This window comes from Eublepharis macularius, chromosome 4 (genome assembly GCF_028583425.1).
Source record: "Eublepharis macularius isolate TG4126 chromosome 4, MPM_Emac_v1.0, whole genome shotgun sequence".
Classification (NCBI taxonomy): domain Eukaryota; kingdom Metazoa; phylum Chordata; class Lepidosauria; order Squamata; family Eublepharidae; genus Eublepharis; species Eublepharis macularius.
In genome coordinates this window covers 10244251-10268671 of record NC_072793.1, presented here as the reverse complement: position 1 = coordinate 10268671, position 24421 = coordinate 10244251, and the positions used below count along the sequence as shown (strand labels likewise).

General features: G+C 47.5%; 1 protein-coding gene across 1 annotated transcript; it reads right to left on the bottom strand.

The window, feature by feature from the left end:
* Nucleotides 1-2612: 2612 nt before the first annotated feature.
* On the bottom strand, nt 2613-22943 carry NR4A1 (nuclear receptor subfamily 4 group A member 1). Its single transcript, XM_054977803.1, has 7 exons — nt 22865-22943; nt 14040-14872; nt 10945-11074; nt 8874-9025; nt 6596-6798; nt 4673-4851; nt 2613-3968 (listed from the first exon to the last, which is right to left on the bottom strand). The coding sequence occupies exons 2-7, from the start codon at nt 14868-14870 to the stop codon at nt 3712-3714; spliced, it is 1752 nt and encodes a 583-aa protein (XP_054833778.1). The 5' UTR covers nt 14871-14872; nt 22865-22943; the 3' UTR covers nt 2613-3711.
* Between the last annotated feature and the right edge of the window lie 1478 nt (nt 22944-24421).

Genomic DNA, 24421 nt, shown 5'->3' with positions numbered 1-24421 from the left:
TCCTCGTGTGGTTGTTACCTGTGATTATTTTACTTCCCACACTGATCCAGAGCACCACAGCTGCTTCTGTTTTGATTTGGATTCACTTACCTGTTCCATGCCTTGGTCTGTAATTGGATGGGAGACCTCCAGCAAAGACTGCCTAGTCAGACAATGGCAAGCCACCTCTGTTAGTCTCTTGTCATGAAAACCCTACTAGGCGGTCACTTGACAGCACTCTCCACCATCTATTTTTTTAAGATATTAGTACCTTTTCCTAGTCGTATATGGGAGGAAAAAGGTATTTAAAACTGCCCTCTTTCTTACCCCTCTTGGCATAATTTATGGTTTTTTAAAAGAATGTTACAGTAGAGTCCCTTTTTTCCATTTGTCTTCTATGAGAGATGGACACACAAGTTTAGTTGAAATCAGCCATCTTGTACAGCAAGCATATTTCTTAAGTGTCCCATGATGTGCAACACCTATATAGGAGAGAGTTGACTCTTGGAGCAGGAGGCTGGACTAGGCCTGGGGAGATCTAGTCAGCCCAAAAGCTCACTGGGTGACCTCAAACCAGTGACTATTTTGCTTTCAGCCTAACCTACCTGCCAGGGTTGTTAACAAGAGGGAAGGAGGAGAACCAGATAAACGGCCTTCAGCTCCTCGAAGGAAGGAGAGGATAAAAGTGAGGGAGATCTTTTGGAAAGTTAAAAAAAAATAAGATGTAGTGATCAGTTCATCAGAGAGAAGATTACACAAAGCTTCTCTTTGATGTGCTTTTTAGTATACAGAGGGAGGTGGTTTTTATATACGCACATGGAGAATCGTTACAAAAAAATGATATACCAAAAAAATGATCAACCTTAAGAGGTAGGATTTTAGCATCCCTTTCTGTGTTAATGTATAGGTTAGTCATGTTGACTCTTTCAGAGAGCTGAAGACAGTTTGAAAGACAACCCACTCCTGGCTTCTTGTGTGTACATCCATCCTGATTTTGTTTCTGATGAACAGGTTTTTGCATTGTTTCAGAAACCTGTTTGAGCACAAGCAACAAGCGTACAAACTGATAGGAGCCAGACATCTCTCAGACCACTTTCTCTCTCTCTCCAGCCTTCATCCCTTCTTTGCTTACTGTTCTGGATGATCATAATTTGCTCTCTCTCTCTTTTAAAGCAGATCTTGAAGGATACAGGTATGGCCACAGACAGGCATGAACAACCAAAGCTCTCCAGTTTGCAACCGCATAGGGAAGTTTCAACACATTCTAGGAAGGATCTCTCGTCCAAAGATTTCTCCCGAGTCTTTAATGGGGCGGAGGGGGGGGGGGTGGATTTCTGGGCTTCCCATTCACATGCCTCTTTACGGTCTGTTCCTACACAAGACTCCTACTGTCTCGGTTCAGCACTGCTGCTGCTTCAGGAAAACTTGCTTATTGTATTTGCTATATAATGGGAGCCACTTACTTAACATTTCCTAACACAGCAAGTTAAACATTAACATACGGCAAGTTTCCCTAAGCAGTTTTTGTTTGCCCTACTGCAATCCAAACGTAATACAACCTCGAAGCAGAACTGGCACCTCAGTTCTGGACTTCGGGAATTCATTCAGGTTTATTTTTTATTGTTAGAAGTCTATTCCATCAACGCTAAACATAAAATGAATTTGGAGTGAATTTCAAGCAAGTTCTCTTACCCTGATGTTGGGGAGAGTAGGAATCAAGCTGGGTTGTAGGAACCAAGTTAATCCAGCTATGTGGTTTAGAGATTTCCAGACAGAGTCACAGCACTAAAGTATTAAGATTAGCATGCTGATATTGAAAAACATCTAGTTTAAAAAGACTGTTATTTTCTTTAAAAGAATCTCTTGAAAATTGAATTTCAAAAAGAAAATGTGAAGTGTTAGAATTCTAATCCAAAGTTTAATATTTTTCTAAATGTGTGCAAAATGAGTTAATGCCCATTTTCAGACATAAAAGAAATCTTTAATCTTTGTATTCAGATTAATCACTTAGGCTACAGACTGCTGACGGAGGTTTGAAAGAGGTTGCATGATGCATGGTGTGTATGTTCACCCCACTTTTGTCTAGTAAACAGGTGGGGCAGGTTTTGTATCGTTTCAAAAAAAATTTGATCTAAGGCAACAAATAAGACATAGGTAGGGTGCGTCAGGGCTTTTTTTCCTGGGAGAAGAGGTGGTGGAACTCAGTGGGTTGCCCTCGGAGAAAATGGTCACATGTCTGGTGGCCCCGCCCGCTGATCTCCCGACAGAGGGGAGTTTAGATTGCCCACCGCGCCGGTGGCGCAGAGGGCGATCTAAACTCCCCTCTGTCGGGAGATCAGGGGGTGGGGCCACCAGCCATGTGACCATTTTCAAGAGGTTCCGGAACTCTGTTCCCCCGCATTCCAGCTGAAAAAAAGCCCTGGTGTGCGTATATATCACGGGAAGCAACACCTCCCCAAGTCTTAGCTGGTTTCGGGTAGGCTCTTTACTAACATAACTGAGAGCTGATGCATGGGGGAAAGAGATCAACTCTATTTCTCTATAAAGGAGACTCCAGTTTCAGCAGCTTGAATTACCCTTGGCATGTAAATGGATCTCTGAGGATCAAGCACAGAAACAAGTGGATTAGAATTACATCTACTCAGGGTATTTTTTATTCAATATATTAAATATATATTAATAATTGAAAAGTCACATACTGGAAATTGGAAAGCGGGGATAGACAAATATAAATGTCAAAAAAATCATAGACTTTACAATATAAAGTTTATATACACAGAAAGGCAGAGGGTGTCCTGCAGGCACAGGACATTGCACAATTGCCAGACATAAGAGCCCTCTTTCCTTCCCATTCTAACCTCTGCTCTTCATTCATCTGTATTTACAAAGACTGACATGCTATTCTTATTTATATCTATATATATATATATATATACAACTTTTACAAAAAGGGAATCTGACAAAAACTTGACTGCAATCGACAAAAGCAGCAGGTGGGAGGAAAACCATCCAGTGGACACGTGCTTATTTACGGCGCAACAGCCCCCGTTGCCACAAGTGCCGGAGGCAGGGGCCTTCTGGGCAAGCAGGTGAGGAAATTCCAAGTCCCACGTCTGGGAGCGAAGTCTCAGCTGGGCTTGACAAACCAGGGCCGGCAGGGCCGACAGCATGGAGGGGGAAAAAACGAAACGAGAAGGCAACTCGTCGCATCTCAAGTCCCTTGCCTGCAAAAATGGACAGCATTCCAGAAAGTGTTCCAGAAAACCAACCGGTGCAATTGCACGGAATTTAGGTGCTCTATTGCACAAGAAGCGGTCAGCAGGCCATGGGGAAAGGCAGCATCATTTAGGGTCATTGTGCATGAAACTCCAGAAGGCACACTAAAATTTCCCCCCAAAAGGTTAAAAAAAGAGAAACCCAAGAAGTTGTCCCGAGTTCAGAGACAACTTCTGGCATCTCTGAATGTCCCAGTAGCCTATAAGCTTAAAGCCCGAAAGGGGGAAGGTGGCATTGGCTCTTCCACGACCGTCAGTCCTGAACCACTGGCCTCTGCCAATGCCCTTCCAACGTCTCTGGAAATGGTTCCTGCAGGCTCCCCTCCAGATAGTGGACGGCAGGGAATGTCTCCTGCCAGTTTCTCTCTATCCGGGGAGGGGGATGTGGGAGAGAAGAAAAAACCTCCCTCCCCCCCAAGAGAGCATCCGGCGCATGGCAGTGTCCCCAGTTGAGTCCTCAGAAAGGCAAAGTGTCCATGAATATTTTATCCACAATGGGAGGTGGTGGCACCAAGTCCTCCAGCTTCAGGTAGAAGATGCGCTGCAGGCCCTGGGTACAGAGGGTGCGGAGTTCTGGGAGTTTGCCTAGCAACTTGGAGAGGCAGTTTGGATGCACCTGTTCATTGGTGGTAGAAGTCACGTGGTCTTTAAGGCAGCTGACAATGCGGTTCTGGAGGTCCTCAACCTTCTTGGGCTCTTTTAGCCCGTGGCGGTCTGGTTTGGAGGTAGAGTGAGGAGGGAAGATGGACAAAATGAGAGTCATCAGAAGGAAGCAACCAAATTCTTAAGCAAACATTCATACTGGAAATAGCATGCAACCTTCTGCGCCAGTGATTTTCGAGCTAGTCTTTAGCTGTGAATGAAGCCATGAACTGTGCATGGGAGGCTGTAACAGGTGCTGCACCAGAACAGCCATATCCCATACAAGTCACTGAAGCACACCAATAATGCCATCAGAGGTCTTTGGGAAGCCCTGCCTTATGTTATAAGTTTGAGAATAACAAGGAGCACATAACTCAGGGCCTTCCTATACACTGCAGAATACCACCTCTGTATCACAAGCCAAGCAGAGCCTAAGATGGGATACCAGGACGTGATTCCTCCAGCAACTAACTTTGCCAAATCAACCTGCACTCTGGTAATAAGGCCTGTAAAGTCTCTCTCTCTGTTGTTTTATTCCCATCTTGGAAAATATTTCAAGTCACCACAGGCTGATTATGAGTCTGAGCACCTTTCCTCCAATATCTGGGAGCATCATATATATAAACTTACAGCTCCCAACTGTTATAATAAAAGGACGGTGCCATGGGTTTGCCACATGTGGGACAGCGATCATCAGAAGCCAAAGCGTCTCAGCTCCTACGTCACATGTGTACTTCCTGCTTTATGCATCCCAGAAGCTCATGTGTCCACCCTACCTGTGATTATGACAAGTGCAGCAAGGCAGGAGAAGGAGGGCACATCAATGTTCATGCGATGGAGGCTCTGGGAGAATTCGATAATGGAATCTATCCATTCCCCAAAGCCCCGGACACATTGCATGCGATGCAGCACCACACCGTTGCAGAAGATCAGCTTGCCCTCTTCTGGCTTCGACCTGTGAGGGAAAGGGTGGCTTTATCAGAGAGGAAGTTTGCCTTTAAAAAAACCCCATAATGCCCAAAGACCAGAAGGGATAAGGAAGAAATGAATGGGATCACCCTACAGGGAGAAAACCTATTGTTCTCTTCTAGTGGCAGCAAAGCCTTGCTGTGAGCAAGTTGTGTGCGGCGGAGGCTAGAAGTACCTGCCTTCCCCCTAGTAAAGTTGCTGGCAGCAGTCAGGCAGGCACCCGACTGCTGCCACGTCCCTGAAATGTTCGATTCCATGAACAACACTCAGTCCAGATTAAGGTAACTGAGCTGGGCTGCCTCCCTAGTGATAATGACTTGCCCATTTTTACCATGGTGAGCTTTGTAGTTCCACTTCATCATTCAGCAGAGATTTGAACCTGGGACTGCTAGGTTAATAACTGATGCTACACTAACACACTTACTCTACTTCTATGCGGGGGAGAACAACAATCCCTGCCTTCCATGAGATAGTTTGAACTGTTTTCTAATTCTGGTCCTATTGCATTGTTTATTGGATATCTTATACTGTCTGACTGAATTGCAATTTGGGGGAGGGGTTGTAATCCACCTTGAGCCTCAGCAAGAAATGTGAGCTATAAATTGTTTCTCTTTCTCTCTCATCACCTCCCTGCCAAGTTCCTTTTTGCTTTCCTCCCCAATTTTTAGAAATCAGCACCGCAAGCTGTCCTCCCTCACCCTAAGACAGCACAGAAGTTCTATACATCCCAAAACACAGAAGACTGTGTGTGCAGAGCCAGGGAAGACGAGGGGCATACTGAAGTAAGCGGCTTTTCTGGAAGAAGCTATAGATGACAAACCAACAAAGTGCCTTTTATGGCCATATGTGGCTTTTGGTGTGTAAGCATAACACGGATCTTTTGAAGTGCCTGCACTGAGCATAGCTCAAGAAGGTACAGGGTGCCAGCACACACCTGGCTCTAGGGTGTCACAGGCTGCAATGAAGAACTACCTGAAGCAAAGTTTATACTCCTAAAGACTGTGGTTCTATTAGAGCTTCCGAGAAAGCTGAAACTATGGTTGTTGTGGGTTTTCCGGGCTGTATTGCCGTGGTCTTGGCATTGTAGTTCCTGACGTTTCGCCAGCAGCTGTGACTGGCATCTTCAGAGGTGTAGCACCAAAAGACAGAGCTCTCTGTGTCACAGTGACACAGTGTCTCAGCTGCTGGCGAAACGTCAGGAACTACAATGCCAAGACCACAGCAACACAGCCCAGAAAACCCACAACAACCATTGTTCTCCGGCCGTGAAAGCCTTCGACAATACAAAGCTGAAACTATTAATGCTTTACTCTTATTTGGCACAGTAAAGTTCCTGTCATATGACAGATCAGAGGTTTGGGGGTACAGACACATGTATTTCACAGCAGAACAGAACTTTAAACTGGAATCTCTCCTGCCCTCAGACATATATTACATATACCTGTAATTTTATTGCCCTTGTTTACTAACCTTGAACGAGATACTTCAAAAACAAAGGAAGGGCATAACGGAACAATTCTTCCTCTCTTGCTTTCTCCTTTGCAACTAACATATTTAAGGGATATCCAAGAACAGAGCCGTCATTTTTGATCTACAGCCACCAACGACCACCTTCTACCATTCGTGCAAGCAGATGAATGCATCCAGCTACCATTGACCTTGGGCCAAATTATTTGTTTAGGGACTAAAAACTACAATTGGTTTCACAGTGCAAAGTTGCTGCAGGTTACCTGTAAGCTAGCCGGAGAATGAAGAGTTCAAGGAAAGCAGATTCCAAAAGCAGGTCTTGATCCTCTTTCGGAAGTTCTAGGAAGCCCTGGATCTTCTCTGCCCATTTCCGGATCACATCCATTGAGCCTGTCAACAGGTCATAGAACTGCTGCACATCCATACAGTCTTCCTTTTCAAACTGGTATGAGACAGTTTCCTGGAACTGATGGGACAAAATAAGCAATATGTTGAACAGGCAAAGACAGATCTGGGGTTGGGGGTTTTTTTTGGTAAAATAGGCAGAGTTAATACTGCAAATGCAATAGTTCTTTCATGACTTGCACTCTTTTCACAGAAGAAGACTTAAGAATTATTTGACTAAGGCAGCAAATTCAAACAGCAAAGATGTATGATCCAAATTGGAAAATAGCCCACTTCTGGATTCTCAGGAGCCACCGTGTTCTTCAAACAGAGCTATAGGATTGGGAGTATATTCCACTTCAATATTCATGTTCAAGCCCAGTTAGCCTCTAATTCAAAGTCAGTACCATCTAGCAGTATGGACTTTGCAACTGGAACATGTGTGCTTTGACATGACCAGGGCATTACATACAAAGCCCAACAATATCCATTTCGGGCCTTAAACGATCAGTGCTGGTTTCACACTGCAGAATGGCTACATCCCAAAGAGAGGAGGCATCTGCAGACCTAAGAAAGAAGCTACATTAAAATTCAGAATGCTCCTCAATTGGCTGGTGGGGGGGGGGCTTTCTTTGGGAGTGAAATCCCCCCCCCATAGTTTTCTACATCATTAAAGTCTGGTAGAATTATCACTGTTCAGACAAAACTTCTCAAGGTTGCTAGATCAATCCAGTCTTGTTCTGTCTACACTGACTCCCAATTTGTTTCAGGGACAATTAAAGGGACAATTCAGGGACAATTAAACTTTTAAAGCCCACTTTAAAGTTGAGGGCCAGTGTACCTTAAAGACCGCCTTCTCCCATATGAACCTACCCATCCATTCGAGTCATCTTCAGAGGCCCTGCTTTGGGTGCTCCTGCCATCTGAGGCTAGACAGATGATCATCCAAAAAAGGGCCTTCTCAGTCAGGGCACCAAAACTTTGGAACTCCCTGCCCAGGGAGATTTATCTGTCTTTCTCCAGCGAAGACTTTTTTTGTTCTGTTTGGCATATCTCTTATAACTGTTAATGGCTTCCTCCCTGGTTTTTAGTGTTATGTTTATTTATATCTTTTTTACTATGTTATTGTATTTTTATTTTTCTTTAAATATTTTTTATGTTGAAATGTCTTAGTGTTTGATGGTTGCCACTTTGGGGGACCCTATTAGGAGGAAAGGCAGCATAGAAAAGTTTTAAATAAAAAAATAAATAGATCTGGCCCAGCTGTGCAAGGAGAAGAATTTAGTAATTTCTTCCTCTCATAAGACTACAGCCTTGAGTTTATGTAGGAAAAAAAGGAAAGTGGATTGTAAAAATAAAGAAAAACTACTAGAACTCTTGGGTGACACATTGAAGAGAAAGAATTTGATACAAAAATTAAAGCGTTAAGACTTATGCCTGCCCTCAGTTCATAGTGACAGCCAGCACTGGACCACTTCATGAAAGATGGGTCTACTAATGGATATTAGCCATGGCAGCTAAAGGGAACCTCTCTGTTCAGAAGCAGTGTACTTCCAGATACCAAGTGCTGGGGACAGACCTTGAAGTTTAAGAGATTCCCAGAGGCATCTGACAGGCTGTTGTTTGAAACAGAGAACTGGACTAAATGAGCAGAGCAGTTCTTCAGTTTCCCACCCCTGTTTTATGACCAGAGTGTGTCTGCTGGCCTCCTTCACTGGGCCACACAGTTGATATGGGCCAGGATATACTGCCCACCTGGCCAGTTCCCACAATGAGTCCAGACTGTTCTGAAGTGAAAAGGAATTCGCTTTCCTTAGGACACTTCTTGGGCTGAAATGGAGATGAGAAGCCCCTCGCTCTGCTCCTTGGGAACTTCAGCTAAGGACATTCAGCAAGCTCTTCCCCCCCCCCCAGCCTCTTAGCATATCACTCTTCAGTCAGCTTACCAACAAATGTTAAAATATATCACAGATCCAATAAAACCCAAGGACCCTCACTGAAACTATCATAAGACCATATAAAACCATCATCAAGTCAGCAGTTTTTGACAGAACCTTGGAACTGGGCCAGAGAACCCAGAACATTTTCCCTGGCCTGCCTCCGTTGCCCCTCCCCATCACCAACGACTGGGCCACAGACTGCAAAGCAGATCAGTACCTTGGAATAATCAAGTTTAGTGGCGCTGGGTACGGAATCGATGTGCGCTCTCACAAGAGAGGAGATGAGGCTGATTGGGGAAGCATCTGGAGCTTGTTTGGGTTTGGAGGGCAGCCGACCGCGGCGGCCTTTCAAGCTGTCTGTCCGCACCACTGAGGAAAGAAGGGGGGAAAGGGAGAGGTGAGAACACAGTTTTAGAAAAGCAACGGCTACTGACAAGGAGAGTGGCGGAAGAAAGCCTTTCTGAGGAACTTGGACTGACTCCTAGGCAAAAAAACAACTGTTGATGGAATTATCAAACTCTAAGTGTTTGGAGCAACATATACGGTGGGGTTGAGTGCCGTGGTGTTTTGTACTTTGTGACCACATTTATGAAGTGTAGAATTTAATACTGAACACACACAATTCAGCCATGCCGTGTGCTGTGCTGCTTTGGACACTGAAAGGAATCCATGAGAAAAAACGGCACGAGGCTTGTACTTCGGCCATTTTCACACTGCTTATTGGCCACAGAACATCGTGCCGAGCTCCCGGCACGATTTTGCGTGAGAACAGCGGCTCTCGTGCAAAATTGCGCCAGGAAGACGCTGTCATTCTGGGAGCTCGGCACGATGTTCGGTGGCCGGTAAGCAGTGTGAAAACAGCCTTCTTCTCCCCAATGATCCAGACCTTATCCCAAGGGAGGACAGAGTTACATTCTGTCTCTGTACTAGAAGGACACCTCTCTGAGGAGAGAGCGGACACTTGTGTTTTCTCTCTTACACCACTTCTTTTTGGGAGTCTGAACAGGCTACAAATAGGCTTTTTTCCAAAATGGTTTTTTAAACAAAGCCCTCACAGGCAGACTAGGACAGTGACAACTGCACCAGCAACTGTTGTGGTCTTGATGTTCATCTTAACTATGTGTCAGCACAAATCTGACACACAACCAAGCCACAACACTGCAGAGTTTAGATTGCTTTGCTCAGCTGAACATCAGTTCAAGGTCATGTTCAGGAGCACCATTTCTGGCATTTGGATCTCACACGTTTCAAGGAGCTTGGGACAGTGTGCATGAATGGTAAGATCCTGTTCTCCTCCCCCTGCCCCCAACAACCTTGTGAGTTTAGACTGAAAGAACAAGTGGTCCAAGGTCACAGAGTGATCTTCAGAAACAGTGAAGAACAGGCCACTGATTTAGTAAATAAAAAGGACGAGAGGAAAGCCATCAGTCATCAGTTTGGATGACTGTATCTTGCCCTACAAATGCTTTCTTTCAAAAGAATACCTGGAACATGCACAGGCCAGTTCTACAGCGATGGAAGAAGTGGGTTTGTGTGCACTGGGCAGGCAAGGCCTTGTATTCATACCAAAGAAATGAGCTTCCAGTTACAGTCAGCAGAACCAACCCAAAACTTCAAAGCAGGACTACCACCCCGATCCTCTGTTTCAAATGGGACTAAATATCAGGTTTAAGTATTTTAGGGCCATCAGCACAGGGATTGATCCAAAGGACTGTGATTAGAACTCTGCTCATGAAACGGGTCTCTCTCTCTCTCCCTTCCCCCTCCCTGTTGTAGCTCCCTGGAAAGTAGTTCCCGGAGGTTGGGGACCCTCAAAACATGGGATGCAATGAGGGAAGAAAGGGGGATGCCCCAGCCGAAAAGCCCTCCGTCATGTCTACAGAAGCACTCTCCTGCTCAAGGAAGGAGGATTTTGGATGCAACCCAGCAGTTTCTTTTAAAGCCCCCTTATATTTAAGGGCTGCTACTCCTGATCGCAATCATTAGTTACTCCTCGATTATCTTGTCACTCACAAATAATTCATGATTGAAGCGTTGATCAACCTGCTGTTTAATGTTCATAGATGAAAAGTGAATCAAGCGTACTGATTTGAGAGCACTGAACCAGAAAAAGGTGGCTACTACATGTAACGTAATGCAGGCTTCGAGGGTGTGGTCTCTTTGCAGGGCAGTTTTTGTAACTTCGTTTTATTAGTCGCCAACCTCCTTCATTCTCAAAGTGCATCCAAGGGAGTGGGCTCCTAGCCCAGGAGCACCAGGCATCACAAACAGGATGGGACGCGCCTTACCTTCTTTGACCATTCCCACGGCAAGGCACTTCTGGAAACGGCAGAACTGGCACCGGTTTCTCCGTCGTTTATCCACAGGGCAGTCTTTGTTAGCTAGGCAGATGTACTTGGCATTCTTCTGTACCGTGCGCTAAGGAAGAAAATTAAGGGCAAACCATCACCCTCATGCAGGGATATACAGTGTATTTCCAACCCTGGTGATGGAAGAAGCAAAGGCCCATCTACCAGTGATTTATTTATTACAACATTTCCACAACCTGTGGTTTCAAGTTTCCTGAGGCCACTGTCCCAAGGGCATGACAGAAGACATCTCCAATTTCACGTGGGTGCACTTTCCAGCCACAGCTGAACTTAAACATTTCCGCATGTGGGTAATATTACTGTAATGCCACAGAAATGTGGTGATGAAAGAGAGAAGTGGCATCCACCAAGCATGACACTGGAAAGGCTGAAGTCTTCTGTACCAAGACCTACAATGGTCTCAACTAGCAGTTTGAAAATATTTTAGGGTACATGATATAGGTTTGGGCACACATGGGTGTACAAATACCCCATCTAAGTAGCTGTCACCCAATGTCTGAACAGCTCCAGTAAAATGCATAGGTTTGAATCTTGATTGGCGTTTCTGCAAACACAAAGGCTTCCACCTATAGAGTGTGATATTCCCACCTCTTGTGGCAGCACAAAAAACCCAGCCCTACAAAGCTACATCTCAATATTTTAGAAAAGTGAAGTATTTTCTATTAGAAGTCCATGGTTTTTCTCCCTTTGACCCACAATTTAATTCTTGGTATGTATCAGACACTAGGCATCCTCTGGACCCATGCAAATCACTGCATGTGTATTAACTGAACATGTCTGCGTGGTTGCATTCAAAATCCTACCCCTATGACAAGTTAATCTGTCAACCACAGTCAAGTCACAAGTTTAACTCTGCATATTCAGAATGCAAGCTGAGAGGACCCGTGCGGCAATCAGTACAGCCTGAAGCAACTGCAAGGTGGCCTCATCATGTGCCCACGGCACAGCTGAGCCAGCACTTAGCAGGCTCCCGCTTCTGGCTGCTTTATGGGATAATGTAGACAACATGGGAGTGCAGCTGCATGTCGGGCATTCAGCGAAGAATCGCTGGACTGCATCACAGCATGCCGAACTCAACAGGGATCTGGACCATTTCAGTTTGGTCGGGTGAACTGGTTCATAAGACTTCCAGAATCAAAGCGAGAGAAGATTGAGAAATATGGGCATGAACGCATCGAAGATTTTCGTAACCATTCCTTTTCCTTGCTAACTGTGGCCTTGTGAAGGGAACTAAGATCTCTCAACACCCTCATCAAATTCCACCGTCCAGGACTGCTGGGATGGTGTTATAGTGATCCTTGGCAGTACAGACAACCATTAAGAAATGCCTGCCACTTTCTGGAGTCTCAAGCAACAGCTCCACTTTTGATACATGCAGGGGTCCAAAGATATCGGTTTGGCTGACCACCCTGGCACTATTCGTGCCCACTACCAGCCCCCTTCCCCAAGCCCTCTGCCTTTCGGGTGGGGGGGACTTCTCTTCTTTGTGTTGGAGCAGGGCCAGATCAATAGGGGGGCAGGGGGCAGGGGGGTAGTCTGCCCCCGGCACCACCAAAGAGGGGGCGCCGGGCACAGCTGCCACCCAGGGAGCGGGCAGGCAGCAAGACAGTGGGAGCGCTTGCTGTGTGCCCCCTGTCCTGCGGAACTGGCGGTGGCAGCGCGGGTGGCTGGGAGGCCACCTGCGCCATTCACCTGCCCCGCAGGACAAGGAGTGGCCGGCTTGCCGTGTGCCCCTTGTTCTACAGGGCAGGCAAAAGGCAGCGGGGGTGGCTGGGAGGCCGCCCGCACCATTCGCCTGCCCCACAGGACAAGGGGCACCCAGCATGCCACCCACCCCTTGTCCTGTGGGGCAGGCGAATGGTGCGGGCGGCCTCCCAGCCACCCGCGCTGCCACCGCCAGCTCCATGGCACGCTGGGACAGTTGGCTTGCCGCGGGGCAGCATGCGCTGCCTGCATGATGATGTCATGGAGAGGACTTTGGTTGCCCGGGGCGCAGGCAACCATAGATCCAGCCCTGTGTTGGAGTAGAGAGAAGGGGAGAGAGTCATTTTTTCTTACCATCTACAAACTTTAGGGGTTAAGTGAGAATTCAGAGATGGAGGGAACCATATGGCTAAGTACCCTTCTTGCTAGAGGCACTGGCCCCCAGGGACTATGTTCTCTTGCACTGAGGTCTAGAAGAAGAGAGGAAGCTGCCAGCTCTGTATGGGCATAATCTCCTGCAGAAGTCTAAACCGGCACCAGTGAACAGCCTAAGAAAGGGGCACCTTCCTCTCCATCAGGGTCCATCAGATATAGTCTGGTGGGAAGAGTCCCCTTTCCTTTCATATGGGCTCCCCAAGTTTCTGCTTTAAGTTAAACATTTAGTGTGTGGCCGGGCAGGGGGGAAAGGGGGAAGGAGCAGCAGCCCCTGAATGCCAACATGATTTAAGGGCACTGGCCGCCTGCGGCGTCTGTCTGGAAGACACCATCAAGGAATGCTTTTCTGGCACAAAACAAATGGACAAGGAGCCATTCAGATCCAGCCTCTTTTATTTAGGCAATAATTTGCAACCAGGGTGGGCGTGGGATTGCTGTGTGCACCCAGAGAACCACCCGTTCGCTGCTAACGTGAGAATCATTTTTGTCAGCTGCTAGATAGGATGATTTTGAAGGTTTAGCCTTTGAGGGATGGAATGGTTTCCTACGGCCTTCCGTGGGTTTACCTCCTACCACCCAAAGGTCCTTTCCATCTCTCCATTGTGAATAAGAGAAATAAGATCTTCCACAATGACTGCCTTTATTAGGCAAGGCCAAGGAAAGGTCTAATGACTCATCTCTACAGCCGTCAAGAGCAGAGGCTCCCTAGCAGGCCTCGAACCCTCGGCATTCTTGGCACGGGTGAGTGTGGTGTACAGGCTGAGGAATGCTGTTCACCTAATGGTACCCCACCACCACCACTGCAGAATTCTACAGGCAGAGCCAGGGATTTGGGGGGGGGGCAAGGTGAGAAGTGACAAATCCCCTCCCCTTACCTTGAAAAAACCCTTGCAGCCTTCACAGGTCCGGACACCATAGTGCTGACATGAGGCATTGTCCCCACACACAGCGCAGCGCCCCTCATTGGAACCAGGACTCCGTGCCTTTGTTGGAGAGAGGGAATTGTCCATCAAGCTAGGGCTGTCCAGGATGGGAGAGGCCTGGTTGAGTGGCAAAGGGGAAAAGCTCACTGAAGGGGAGGTTTGTGGAAGCGAGAATACATCTCCGTCCACCAAGTGCTGGTGGGCAGCCGACTGCATCTTCAAGGGACTCTGTGGGGGGATCCCAGGGCTGTGCGTGGAGCTGCCAAAGGAGAAGTAGGAAGGCTGAGTAGAAGCAGTTTTTGGTGACTCCGTTGTCGCTCCGGCCACCCACGGTCTCATGCCCTCATAGGTGTGAGTGGGGGAATAGGCCCCAAAGGAGTTCTCCCAAGATGGCCCCTGGGAAGTCTGGAAGCTTGGTGTGGAAGGAGAGGGGATGGAGCATGGACTGCCATAATAGTCTGAGCCACTTGAGGACATGGTCTCATCCAACTGGCTGCTGAAAGAGCCCGGGTAACAGCCGTAGACTTGGAAATCCTCCAACTTAAAGGATGCTGTAGTGGGGTTTGCTGCTGGGATCTGGTAGAGGAAAGCGTCAAATTCACCAGTGTAATTGTCCATGAATGTGCTGAAGCTGGGCAGAGAGGTGGTGGCAGCAGCGATCTCCGCGTTTACCAGGTCCATGGTGGACTTGCCAAACTCAGGGGTCAAGAGGTCTGCAGGGTAGCGCTCACAGGGTCCTCCACTCTGAAGTAAGCTCCCATATTGAGTTTGGATACAGGGCATCTCTAGGAAAGGAAGAGGGGGAAACAGCCCAGTTAATTGATAGTCAGCCAAAAGATACTCCAAACAAGATGCTAGCAGAGCAAGCAGGGGCCTGAATGTAGGAAAGGTCACTATCTAAACTTTATTTATACCCCACCTTTCCTCATGGCTCAAGGCAGCTAACAAATGGCAGTTTAAAACATACAGACTGCAAAATACCATCTACCCCATAAAAGATACCTGCAGTCTATACCCCACCAAAAGGCCTGGCTAATAGAACACTCTTGCAACGTCTCCTAAAAATGTTGAGAGACGGCACCCTCCCCTCCCCTCCCCTCCCCTCCCCGGCAGCTCCTCAGGAGCCACGACAGAAAAGGCACAGGCTCTAGCTGAGGCCACATGGGCTACCCGAAGCCAGGGGACAACTGCCAGGTGGCAACCTGAGGACTGGCACAGATGGAAGGAAAAGGCCCTGCAGATGCTGGAAATAAAAAAAGTAGAAAGTGAGAAAGTGAATAATTATCCAGTCAGAAGATAATTTTGCTGTTGCATGACAATGGGAACGTGCACAGAGAAATTGTATGAAGTACACATCGTTGACAGTTTTCATTGTTACTTTCCAAATAGGCGAGTTCATCTCTATTATTTTTTTTTAAACTGCTTATTCTTCTTACGCACTCTGTAGCTGCATAGATTACTGAGATGGCTGCTAGATTGCGATCTTATGAACTGTTGCTGGTTTTCTAGGTAATGTGCGGTACACAATAGGTTGTCCAAATTGGGCAAACCCCACACAAGATTTTTCTTTTATTAAATAAGAAATAAGATGCAAGAACAAGGCAAAACTCCGAGGTATAAATGTAACCCACGTATGCTGGCACATGATGTGCTTTTGACAGCGGTTTGGAACATAGCCTTGTGTAGAGAATTGGAGTGCTTGTCTACATGGCTCTCTGCCCATCTGCATGGCTGGTAGAGAGGTTGGGGTTATTATGGATAACAGCATAACCCTCTTCACCAGGGCAGACATTTTGATGGGATAGAAGGAAGACCTGGGTCAAGCCAGTGTGGTACAGTGGTTAGAGGGTTGCACCAGAATCTAGGAGACCAGGTTCGAATGCCCACTCTGCTATGGAAGTTTGCTGAGAAACCTTGGGTCAGCCACAGATGCTTAGCCTACCTCACGGGGTTGTTGTGAGGAGAAAAATGGAGGAGAGAAGAGTGATGTAAGCTGTTTTGAGGCCCCACTGGGGAGAAAGGCATGGTATAAAAGTATTAAAGAATAAATATTAAATAAATAAAGGATATAAAAGAAGCAAATAAATGAAGGTTAACAAGGACAATGTGTGAGAGAAGAAGGGGAGAATATACATTTTACTTAAGCTTCATTTCAACCAGGGATGTGAACAAGCCAGTTAAGCCAGAAGTATTGCCAAAGAATGTTCTAGGAGGGAATTTAAGGCATACGGGACTGTAAAGGAGGAGGATGCAGAAGTTTTAAAAAGCTTCCTTGTGAAGTGGTGATTGTCCAAAGAACCAAAACAGGCATAAGAACAGCCAAGTCTATCAAGGCACAAAGATTGACCAAGATACCATTTGCTCTGTTCCTGTATCTTCCAGCCCACTTCCAAGGCAAGATTCCTGAAAGCCAGATGCTTAACTTGGAATTAATTCCACACTTCATATGGCCACCATGTGCACAGAACATCAGGGGGGACTCTACCATGTTCTTGCCTGGATGACTCCAGAAAGGGAACCGCTTCATGCTCTCGTCCTCCCTGTGCTTTTCATGCAACTAACAAAGAGGAACGCTATAAAGACACTTGTTAAGTCACGCCCTGCCCAAAGCACTCCATATTTAGCTTTGAAATGGCCCTTCTAGATGGAGTGGCTCCCATCTCTGACAACTTGGCAGCACATTTTAAATCACGCAGCTAACAAGCATTGCTGCAAACAAGCTTCAATCATCAGGGCGCTGGCCCATAACTGGCTCTCAGAGAACGCCGTGGAGTTTAGCCGCAAATGGCACCCTGTAAAAGGGGAGACGTAACCAGAGTCTTGGGCTGCGCTGAAAGCCAAGACAGTAGTAACCCATGTGGCAAGATGATAATGTCATTCACATCACAGACCTTTAAAGGTTAGGTGCTATTGGTCAAGGGGCTGCTACTTTAATGGGCAGTAAAGGATGATGGAATGTTGAGACACACAAAATCCAAGCCGACTTGGCAGAGCCACGCCACTGAAAGGAGATTAGGGCACTCTTCCTGGTGGTACTGCTTCTTCCATCTTCAGCTCACATCAGGTCTTTGGTTGGAACCCTACCCTCCAACCTACAATCTTAGCAGAACGATCAAAAACCATACATATGGGCTGATATGCATCACTGCACCAGCCACGGTTTCTCTAACTGGCAGATATCTGATCCAACGTGTAACTCAGAAAATCCTCCCAAAGGCAGAATCAGGCTTTGTTCCCCAGGTTCAGACAGTGCATAGTTGGATGCTCAACTAGTGCAGCAGAGCAGAGACCCATGGGGGACATCGGAAGCAGATGGAAGAGCAATAGACAATGGGGATGATTCTCCCAAAGGAGCGATAAACAAATAAGCATATTGCTTCCCTCTGTGTTCTTCTACATCTCATCTGTTAATATGAAAAAAAATTAACCAAAAGATTTTGCAGCAATGACCCCAGAAGGCAAAGTCATGGCAGTTTCAGGTGCCGCGAAGGACACTGCACATTTACTCTGTGTTTTTCTTCTACTTCCTTCCAAGGGAGAGAGCCCAACTACTTATTGCTCAGTGATCCCGATACATTTGCCATCAGGGACAAATGTTCTGCCCGCCTATCAGATGGCCTAGTCCAAGCCCATTTCTCTCTCAAAGTAAAGCCATCTAAATCTTTATACTCCAGCACTTCTGTGCACTCGTTCATGAGTTACACACTTCTATTTCCATTGCCATCTCAGCCAGTTATTCCACATTCCTAAAATAGAAACCTGGAGCTTAATTGTTAAAATTTGTTAGGGGTTGCAGTATTCAAATGCAGTTAACAGATGCTACCTAGGGCTCTTCCTTGCAACATGGTATTTATTAGCTCTCTCCCTGGAGGAAGGCTTGACGTCTGCCAATGCAAAGGGCCATCTCCTGAGGCCGTGTAAATCCAGCTGGTGCCATGATCTGATCTCAGGGATTGCTGCTGGGATGGCAGAGACCAGGGCCTGATTCAGTGGAAGCGTTCCACCAGCTAAGGAGGATCTGCTGCCGGATCCCCTCCTCTGTTCTCATCATCCCAAGAGATATTCAAAATAAAATGAAGATGAATGGCTTGACTGCAAGTAGGGAGTTTGCCAGTACACTTAAAGCCACGCCTAGGAAACAAGGCCCACAGATGCCTCAGAACTCTCAAACACACCAAGGACAACACGCGTGCTGCATGATTTCGTGGGCTATTTAACTGGGCTATTAGAAGGTGCAGGCGCACTCTTCCTATTGCTCCCTACAAAGGAGTGCGCCTTCTAAGGCAAGCAGCTTCATACATGCCCTTGAGAGGGTTTACACATTTTTGCTTAGTAGCAACCTTGCCTGCAGTACGACTGGTTACCAGGAACACAGACATGTTGGAATACAGAAGTATTCTGAAGGTGCTGTGCCTTCAACTGTCTGCCATGCAAACATTAGCATTTCCTTTTTCAATAGGAAAAAAAAAGCTTTCCCTTGTGATTTCTGCAGAAAAGCAAGCCAGGCTGTTTTCTTTACCTGTCAGTCGGCAACCTGACGGCAAAGGACTGAATTCACACTAGCAACAGTGTGTCCAGAATGCAAGCCACTGTATAGCCACTGCTGGAGTGGCAAAATTGTTACATTTCCATTTTGGAACTGCATGGTCCCAGACATGCAAAGTGCACACAGCAATACTCATATATTATAGGGGGTATTAAAATACGAAAGTACAGAAACAAAAATGTGTAATATTCAACATTTTCACCATGTCCACAAAATAGTTTTGACCAACACTCAATAGACAAGGCCCTCCCTGGCACCAGCGTTGCTCCCCGTCTAAGATTCCATCTACCTGTTTGCCCACCATATAGAAACCTCTCTACTCAGGCATGCGAGGGTGGGACTCGTAGCCTCTTGTCCCAGAGCCCAGATAACAGAACTGCACCAGAAATGGCCTGAGAGCTTTGCAGCAGGGGGGTGAGGACATCCGTCCAGAAGCCCAGTTTTCTGCAAAGGCCTCTCAGGCTCTTTCTTCTTGAGGGCTGCTGAGGCTTTCTACCCTCAGCATTTCCCGCAGTCCTCTCAGAACAAATGGTAAAGGGTTGCTATAACGACGCATCCACCTCTCCAGCCACCCCTTTGAGATGCTTGCTGTTTGCAAATCCATTGGCTTCCGGAATAATCGTAAACAGCAACAGACGCACTGGCATCTCTCAAGCCTGTAAAGATACTTGCCCAAGAGGAGTTATCCACATTAGGGTTTGTTGCTCTGCGATGATGGGGGGTGGGGTGGGCTTTTATTTAATAACCTCGCTCAAATACTAGAATTCCTTCCTGTTTTGTTTTTTAGAATATGTTTTATATTTGAGAAACAAACCTATGCCATGTATGTAGCAATCTTGAAGTACAGCTGAAGTAATTCCAGTGATCTCAGTGTAGCGTTAGGAACGGAAGGATTTCTGCCTTCAGGGTCTATGTAGCCATCTTGGGTCAGGCCAGTGGCTAATCAAGCCCAGTATCTTTTTTTCCTGGCAGTGGCAAAAGCATCCAGAGGCTTCAGAGGAAGTGGGGATCTCTGTACTACTCTCACACACAACTGTGGCTCACACTGTATCCAGGCTCTGTGCTTAGGCATCAGGTAGTGCTCAAAAGCACCCCCTGTTGGGGAGTCAGGACAATGAAGATGGACTATTTTCTGTGCCTGCGATGAACGGGTGCCAGTTTCAGAGTTCTGAAAAGCAGTCTTAGCGCTGCAAGCAAGAACAGAAGCTGCTGCTCAAATCACCACCGTGTGTTTCCGACGGAGATGGCAGGCAGGGGGATTGCAACAGGCATCGACAAGTTAGTACTGTCAGTTTGGAAGTTTTAGGGGGAAAACTTCTCAATTAAAGGCAGATCAAGATGGGGAGCCGTGTTAGTTAGAGAGGCAGTTTCTTATGAGTTTAATATTCTATCATGACTGCTAGTTTACTGCTGAAAATAAGTGCTTTTGCTCCAACCAGTTTGAATGTGGTGGGTCTGTTGTTGCCTGTGTTCAAGTCCAAAACTGCTCTGTGACAGAGGCAGGGGGGCCATCTCCCCCACCCCAGCAGGTCTTCCTGTGACATTAGCAGCTAGAGCAGATGTCAAAACTGAACAGGTACAACTTCCTTTTCCACACAGAAGCAGTCATGGGGAAAGCTGCACTTACTCAACTTTTGTCCCACCAGGAGGAGTCTGCACCACGCAGAAGGGACAACAGGACTAGAAGAAAAATGCTTCCAGTTCTTTAAAAAAAAAGCCATACTTAAAAAGGAGGGAAAGATTATCTAAGCTTTCATAACCTGCCTTGTGTCCCAGAGAGAAAGGAAGATTGTAAGTAAAAAATAAATAAATATGTACCAATGCCAAATTTTAAAAAGCTCCGATGATCAATTGCCTGGAATTTTTCCGGCACTGTTTGGTAGACAATTAAAAGGACCTTTAAGGAACTGTTTAACTATCTTGGTGTTAATCAACCACTCAGTAACTGCCATGGGATACTTGTATTTATTTACTAGAACAAGTTCTAATGTAACCCAAGAGAGACAAACCGTTCCTTGGAAGTGCCATTATTATGAAGCTCAAGTTACTCTATCACTGAAATCTCTATTTTGTCACCATAATGAACAGATTGGCTAATTGGTTGATCTTCAGGTTTTCAAACCTGGCTTGCTTTTAAAAAAAAGTGATGTGGCCTGCATTGCACAAATGGCAACTGCTGTACATTTGGAACAAATCCGCAGCAAGTTGACTTTGTCAGCCTTTGAAGTCTAGTGCACCAAGGAAACCAAAGCAGCCCTGGTTGCTGCAAAGGAACAGGCTGCCAGGTGCTTGAATTTGATGCTGCACCTGTTGTTTGGGACATGCCAGGAACTGCCGGCCTCAAACAGCCACATGAAAGAGGCCACCATGGAGCTCTTCCTGATTTATGCCTTTCAGCACCTGTGCTGTACCAAACTGCTTTGCAAATCAAAACTTAGTGAGTTTATTTTTTTAAAAAATCATCTCTTTTTGACAGGGAGGGGTGACCCCCTCCCCAAATAACTAAGCCTAGAGACACCCCCCCCATCATGAAGTGAAGAATGATTCCTGCATTTGGAAACTGATAAAGATTCTGCTGGCTGTTACACATTTCAACAAAATGCTCCGATCTAATTAAGACCACCTGTCCACCAGAGGATACTGCAAGGTTTTATTTTGCAAGTGCAAAGCTGGCACCAACAGCTCTCATCTAGCTGGTCTCACAGGGCGAGAAGTGAGCTGCCCAGTAGAGAGGAAATAAAATGCTGCTTTTCTGCTCAGAGTAAAAAGCTTGCAAGCTTTCCAGCTATGCAGGAATGAGGCATTCAGCCTGATGAAGAGACTGTCCATGTAAAAGTTGCACACGTCTCATCCAAGTCAGAGATTACTCTGATAAAATATACTTCATCTATTTTTTCCACACCAAAATACAGACCAACACAAACACCATTGCTTCCAATAGAATCTTGCAGATGGACGGTCTTAAATTCTTTTTCACTAGAGACCACGACTGCTGGCTGTGCATTGTATCAAGGCAGCCTATCGAACATCTGGTGAAACTATTTTCCGGTCTAACCAGACCAGTTATGAGATTTTGTCCCAGCTGAGGTGCCACCCTTTCTAGACTGCACTGGGCTACTGCCATGACCAAGGTTGTGGGTGTGGGTGTGTGTGTGTGTGTGGAAAAAAAACATTCCGCTGCCTCACATCACTTGGACACACCTGCCAAAACTCCCAGAAGCTCAGGTTACTGCAACTTCATCCTCTAAAATGCAAATGTGGGCTGCAAAAGCTCCCATTTGAAACAAGCACCCCATTATCATTTTGTCCACCCAAACCAAGCCCCCGAGTGAGGTCCTCTTGTAGTTTTAGTCTTGCCAAGAACTAGCATTTCCCTTGTCCTACGAAAGCTCTTGCAACGGCATCTCACACGTCATTTGGTACAATTACTTTGCAGGTTCCCACACTCAGAAGTCATCTTATCTCCCCCCCCCCATTACTTTTGACATCAAGGCTTTTCTTTGTAGGCACAAGAACAAAAACAATCTGCTGATTGTAACCAGTGATAAAAGAAGCACAAATGCTTTCTGAGGTGCATTCTATTTATGAAATAGTTTTTATGAAGCTGCATATACAGCCCAAGTTTTAAAGTTCCTCCTCTAACAAGGTGGTGAGTAGATACTGGCAGACCTTTCCATGTTGCAAATTAACTCTCCTACAGTTGCAATCCTGGAAGTAAGTCATATTGAGAGCAAGAAGGCTTACGGCTGAGTAAATACAGGCAAAGTAGACTGCAAGCAAAACTCTACATGCAGCCTCAAGAAAAGTTATTCTGAAAGGGTGCACTGAAGAGCTGCGTTGCATAATGCCCTCATCAAGCAGTATGAGAGAGAACTACCACATCGCTTATTAGGACTCTCGTTACCCCGAAGTCCCTTTCCCCGGTATGCACAACATACAAGTACCAGCCCCCCACCCACCCCCAACCGAGGAAGCAACGCGGCACTCCCCCTTTCGCGTAATCACTTTTCGACGCGCAAAGAATCAAAATGCATCGCAAACCATCAGCTGCCGACCCGCGCGGGCTTCTCGCCGCCCCCCGCCCCGCCAGCCGCGCTCTGCCACCCCAGGCAGCTCCCCGTCCCAGAGCAGCCCTCGGGCAGGCGCGCCCCAGCCGGCCGCCTTCCCGTCTGCCAGAGCGCGCGAGGCACGCCTGAGCCCTACGGCGAGGGGCTTCGCGAGAGCCACGTACCCAGGCGGACTCCGGCAGGCGGCGCTTCTCGGGGCCGCTTTCCTCCCGCGCTGCGATCGAGCTCCGCCGGCGCCGCACAGGCCACTGGGGCTCACCAGCCCGCGGCCAGGAGATTCTCTTAAGCGCTCTGTGACGCACGGCCGGGGGGGCGGGCCGCGAAGGCGGGGGGATCCTCTGACGCACGCGCCCGGCTGCAGCCTTCGCCATACAAGGCGGCGAGGGGCGGCCTGTTCCGGCGCCCGCGGAGCGAGGGGAGGGCGCGGAATGTCTGCGCGGGTGACGCACGCGGGGTTCCATTGACGCACGCCTTGGAAGTGTTTGATCTAAAAATAGAACGAGCTGCCCCCGGCTAAAAATAGAGCCCTTGCCTCAGCGGGAGGGGGGAGGGGGAGGAGGGGAAAGGGCGGCAGAGGAAGGACCAAAAGCGGGCAGCGGCCGGGAGCCCCGCCGCGGGACTGCAGGGGCGCGGGGGGGGGGGGGGGCTGCAGACCTGTTGTTGCTACCCCCCGCCCCGCATCGCCACTCTGGGGCAAACTCGACGTCCCAGGACGCGCAGACCCACCGGCAACCTCCAGTGCCGGTTGCGCGCGCTCCCTCCCTCCCAGCCCGTGCCCCTCCTCCAGCCCAAGGCGTGGAGTCCTCGGGAGAACTGCCTGCCAGATCTTGCCCCTTGCTTCCCTGCTTCCAGGGCCCTCGCTCCCTCCCCCAGGCAGCCAGCCAGCAGCAGCTCCTCCCCTTCCTGGGAGCAGCAAAGACTGCTCTGACCAGCGAGCGGGCCGAGCCTTCAACACAGTTATCAACGGATGGCCATCAAGCCATAATAACAGCAATAACAACCGTGAATTTGCATACTGCTCTTCTGGGCAGTCCAGTGCCCACTGTGAACAAAGTCCCTGTTATTATTGTCCCCATAATACAGCTGGGGCTGAGAGGTGTGGCTTACCCAAGGCCACCTGCTGAGCTCATGGCAACAGTCAGATTCGAACCAGCGGACTGCTGATTCACAGCTCGATTACTTAACCACTGGAGGGGGGGAGATGGTGATCCTGATGTTCACAAGAGCATGTCATGACACCACCAGCTGTGACCGAGGTCACACTGAAGCCCCGGAAAGCCTGCTATGCTAGCCCGTGTCCAGAGAAAGGGCTCCAAGAAACTGGTAGGAGGGTTACAGCTGCTGTTGGACTGACCCTCTAGGTCTTTAATTGGCTGACTCTGAACGTTAGCTGATGACGTTTTTTTTTTCTAGCCAGGAGATATGATGTCAACAGAAAAGCTTCACTTCGTTAAGTTCTGCCAGGTAGGCAGCTGTTTCAAAAGCACTGGAGGAGGGCCAGTAAAAGGTGACTGCTCTAAGGAAAGTCTGTCTTAGCAGATCTACCACTAAATTCCCTTGGCATTTGGCAAAGCTGGTCTCTTCTTGTACTCGTGTGTACCACCAGCGCTCCACGCTGTCTCATGTTAGTCCTAGACAGGGCTTTTTTTCTAGGAAAAGAGGTGGTGGAACTCAGTGGGTTGCCCTAGGAGAAAATGGCCACATGGCTGGTGGCCCCACCC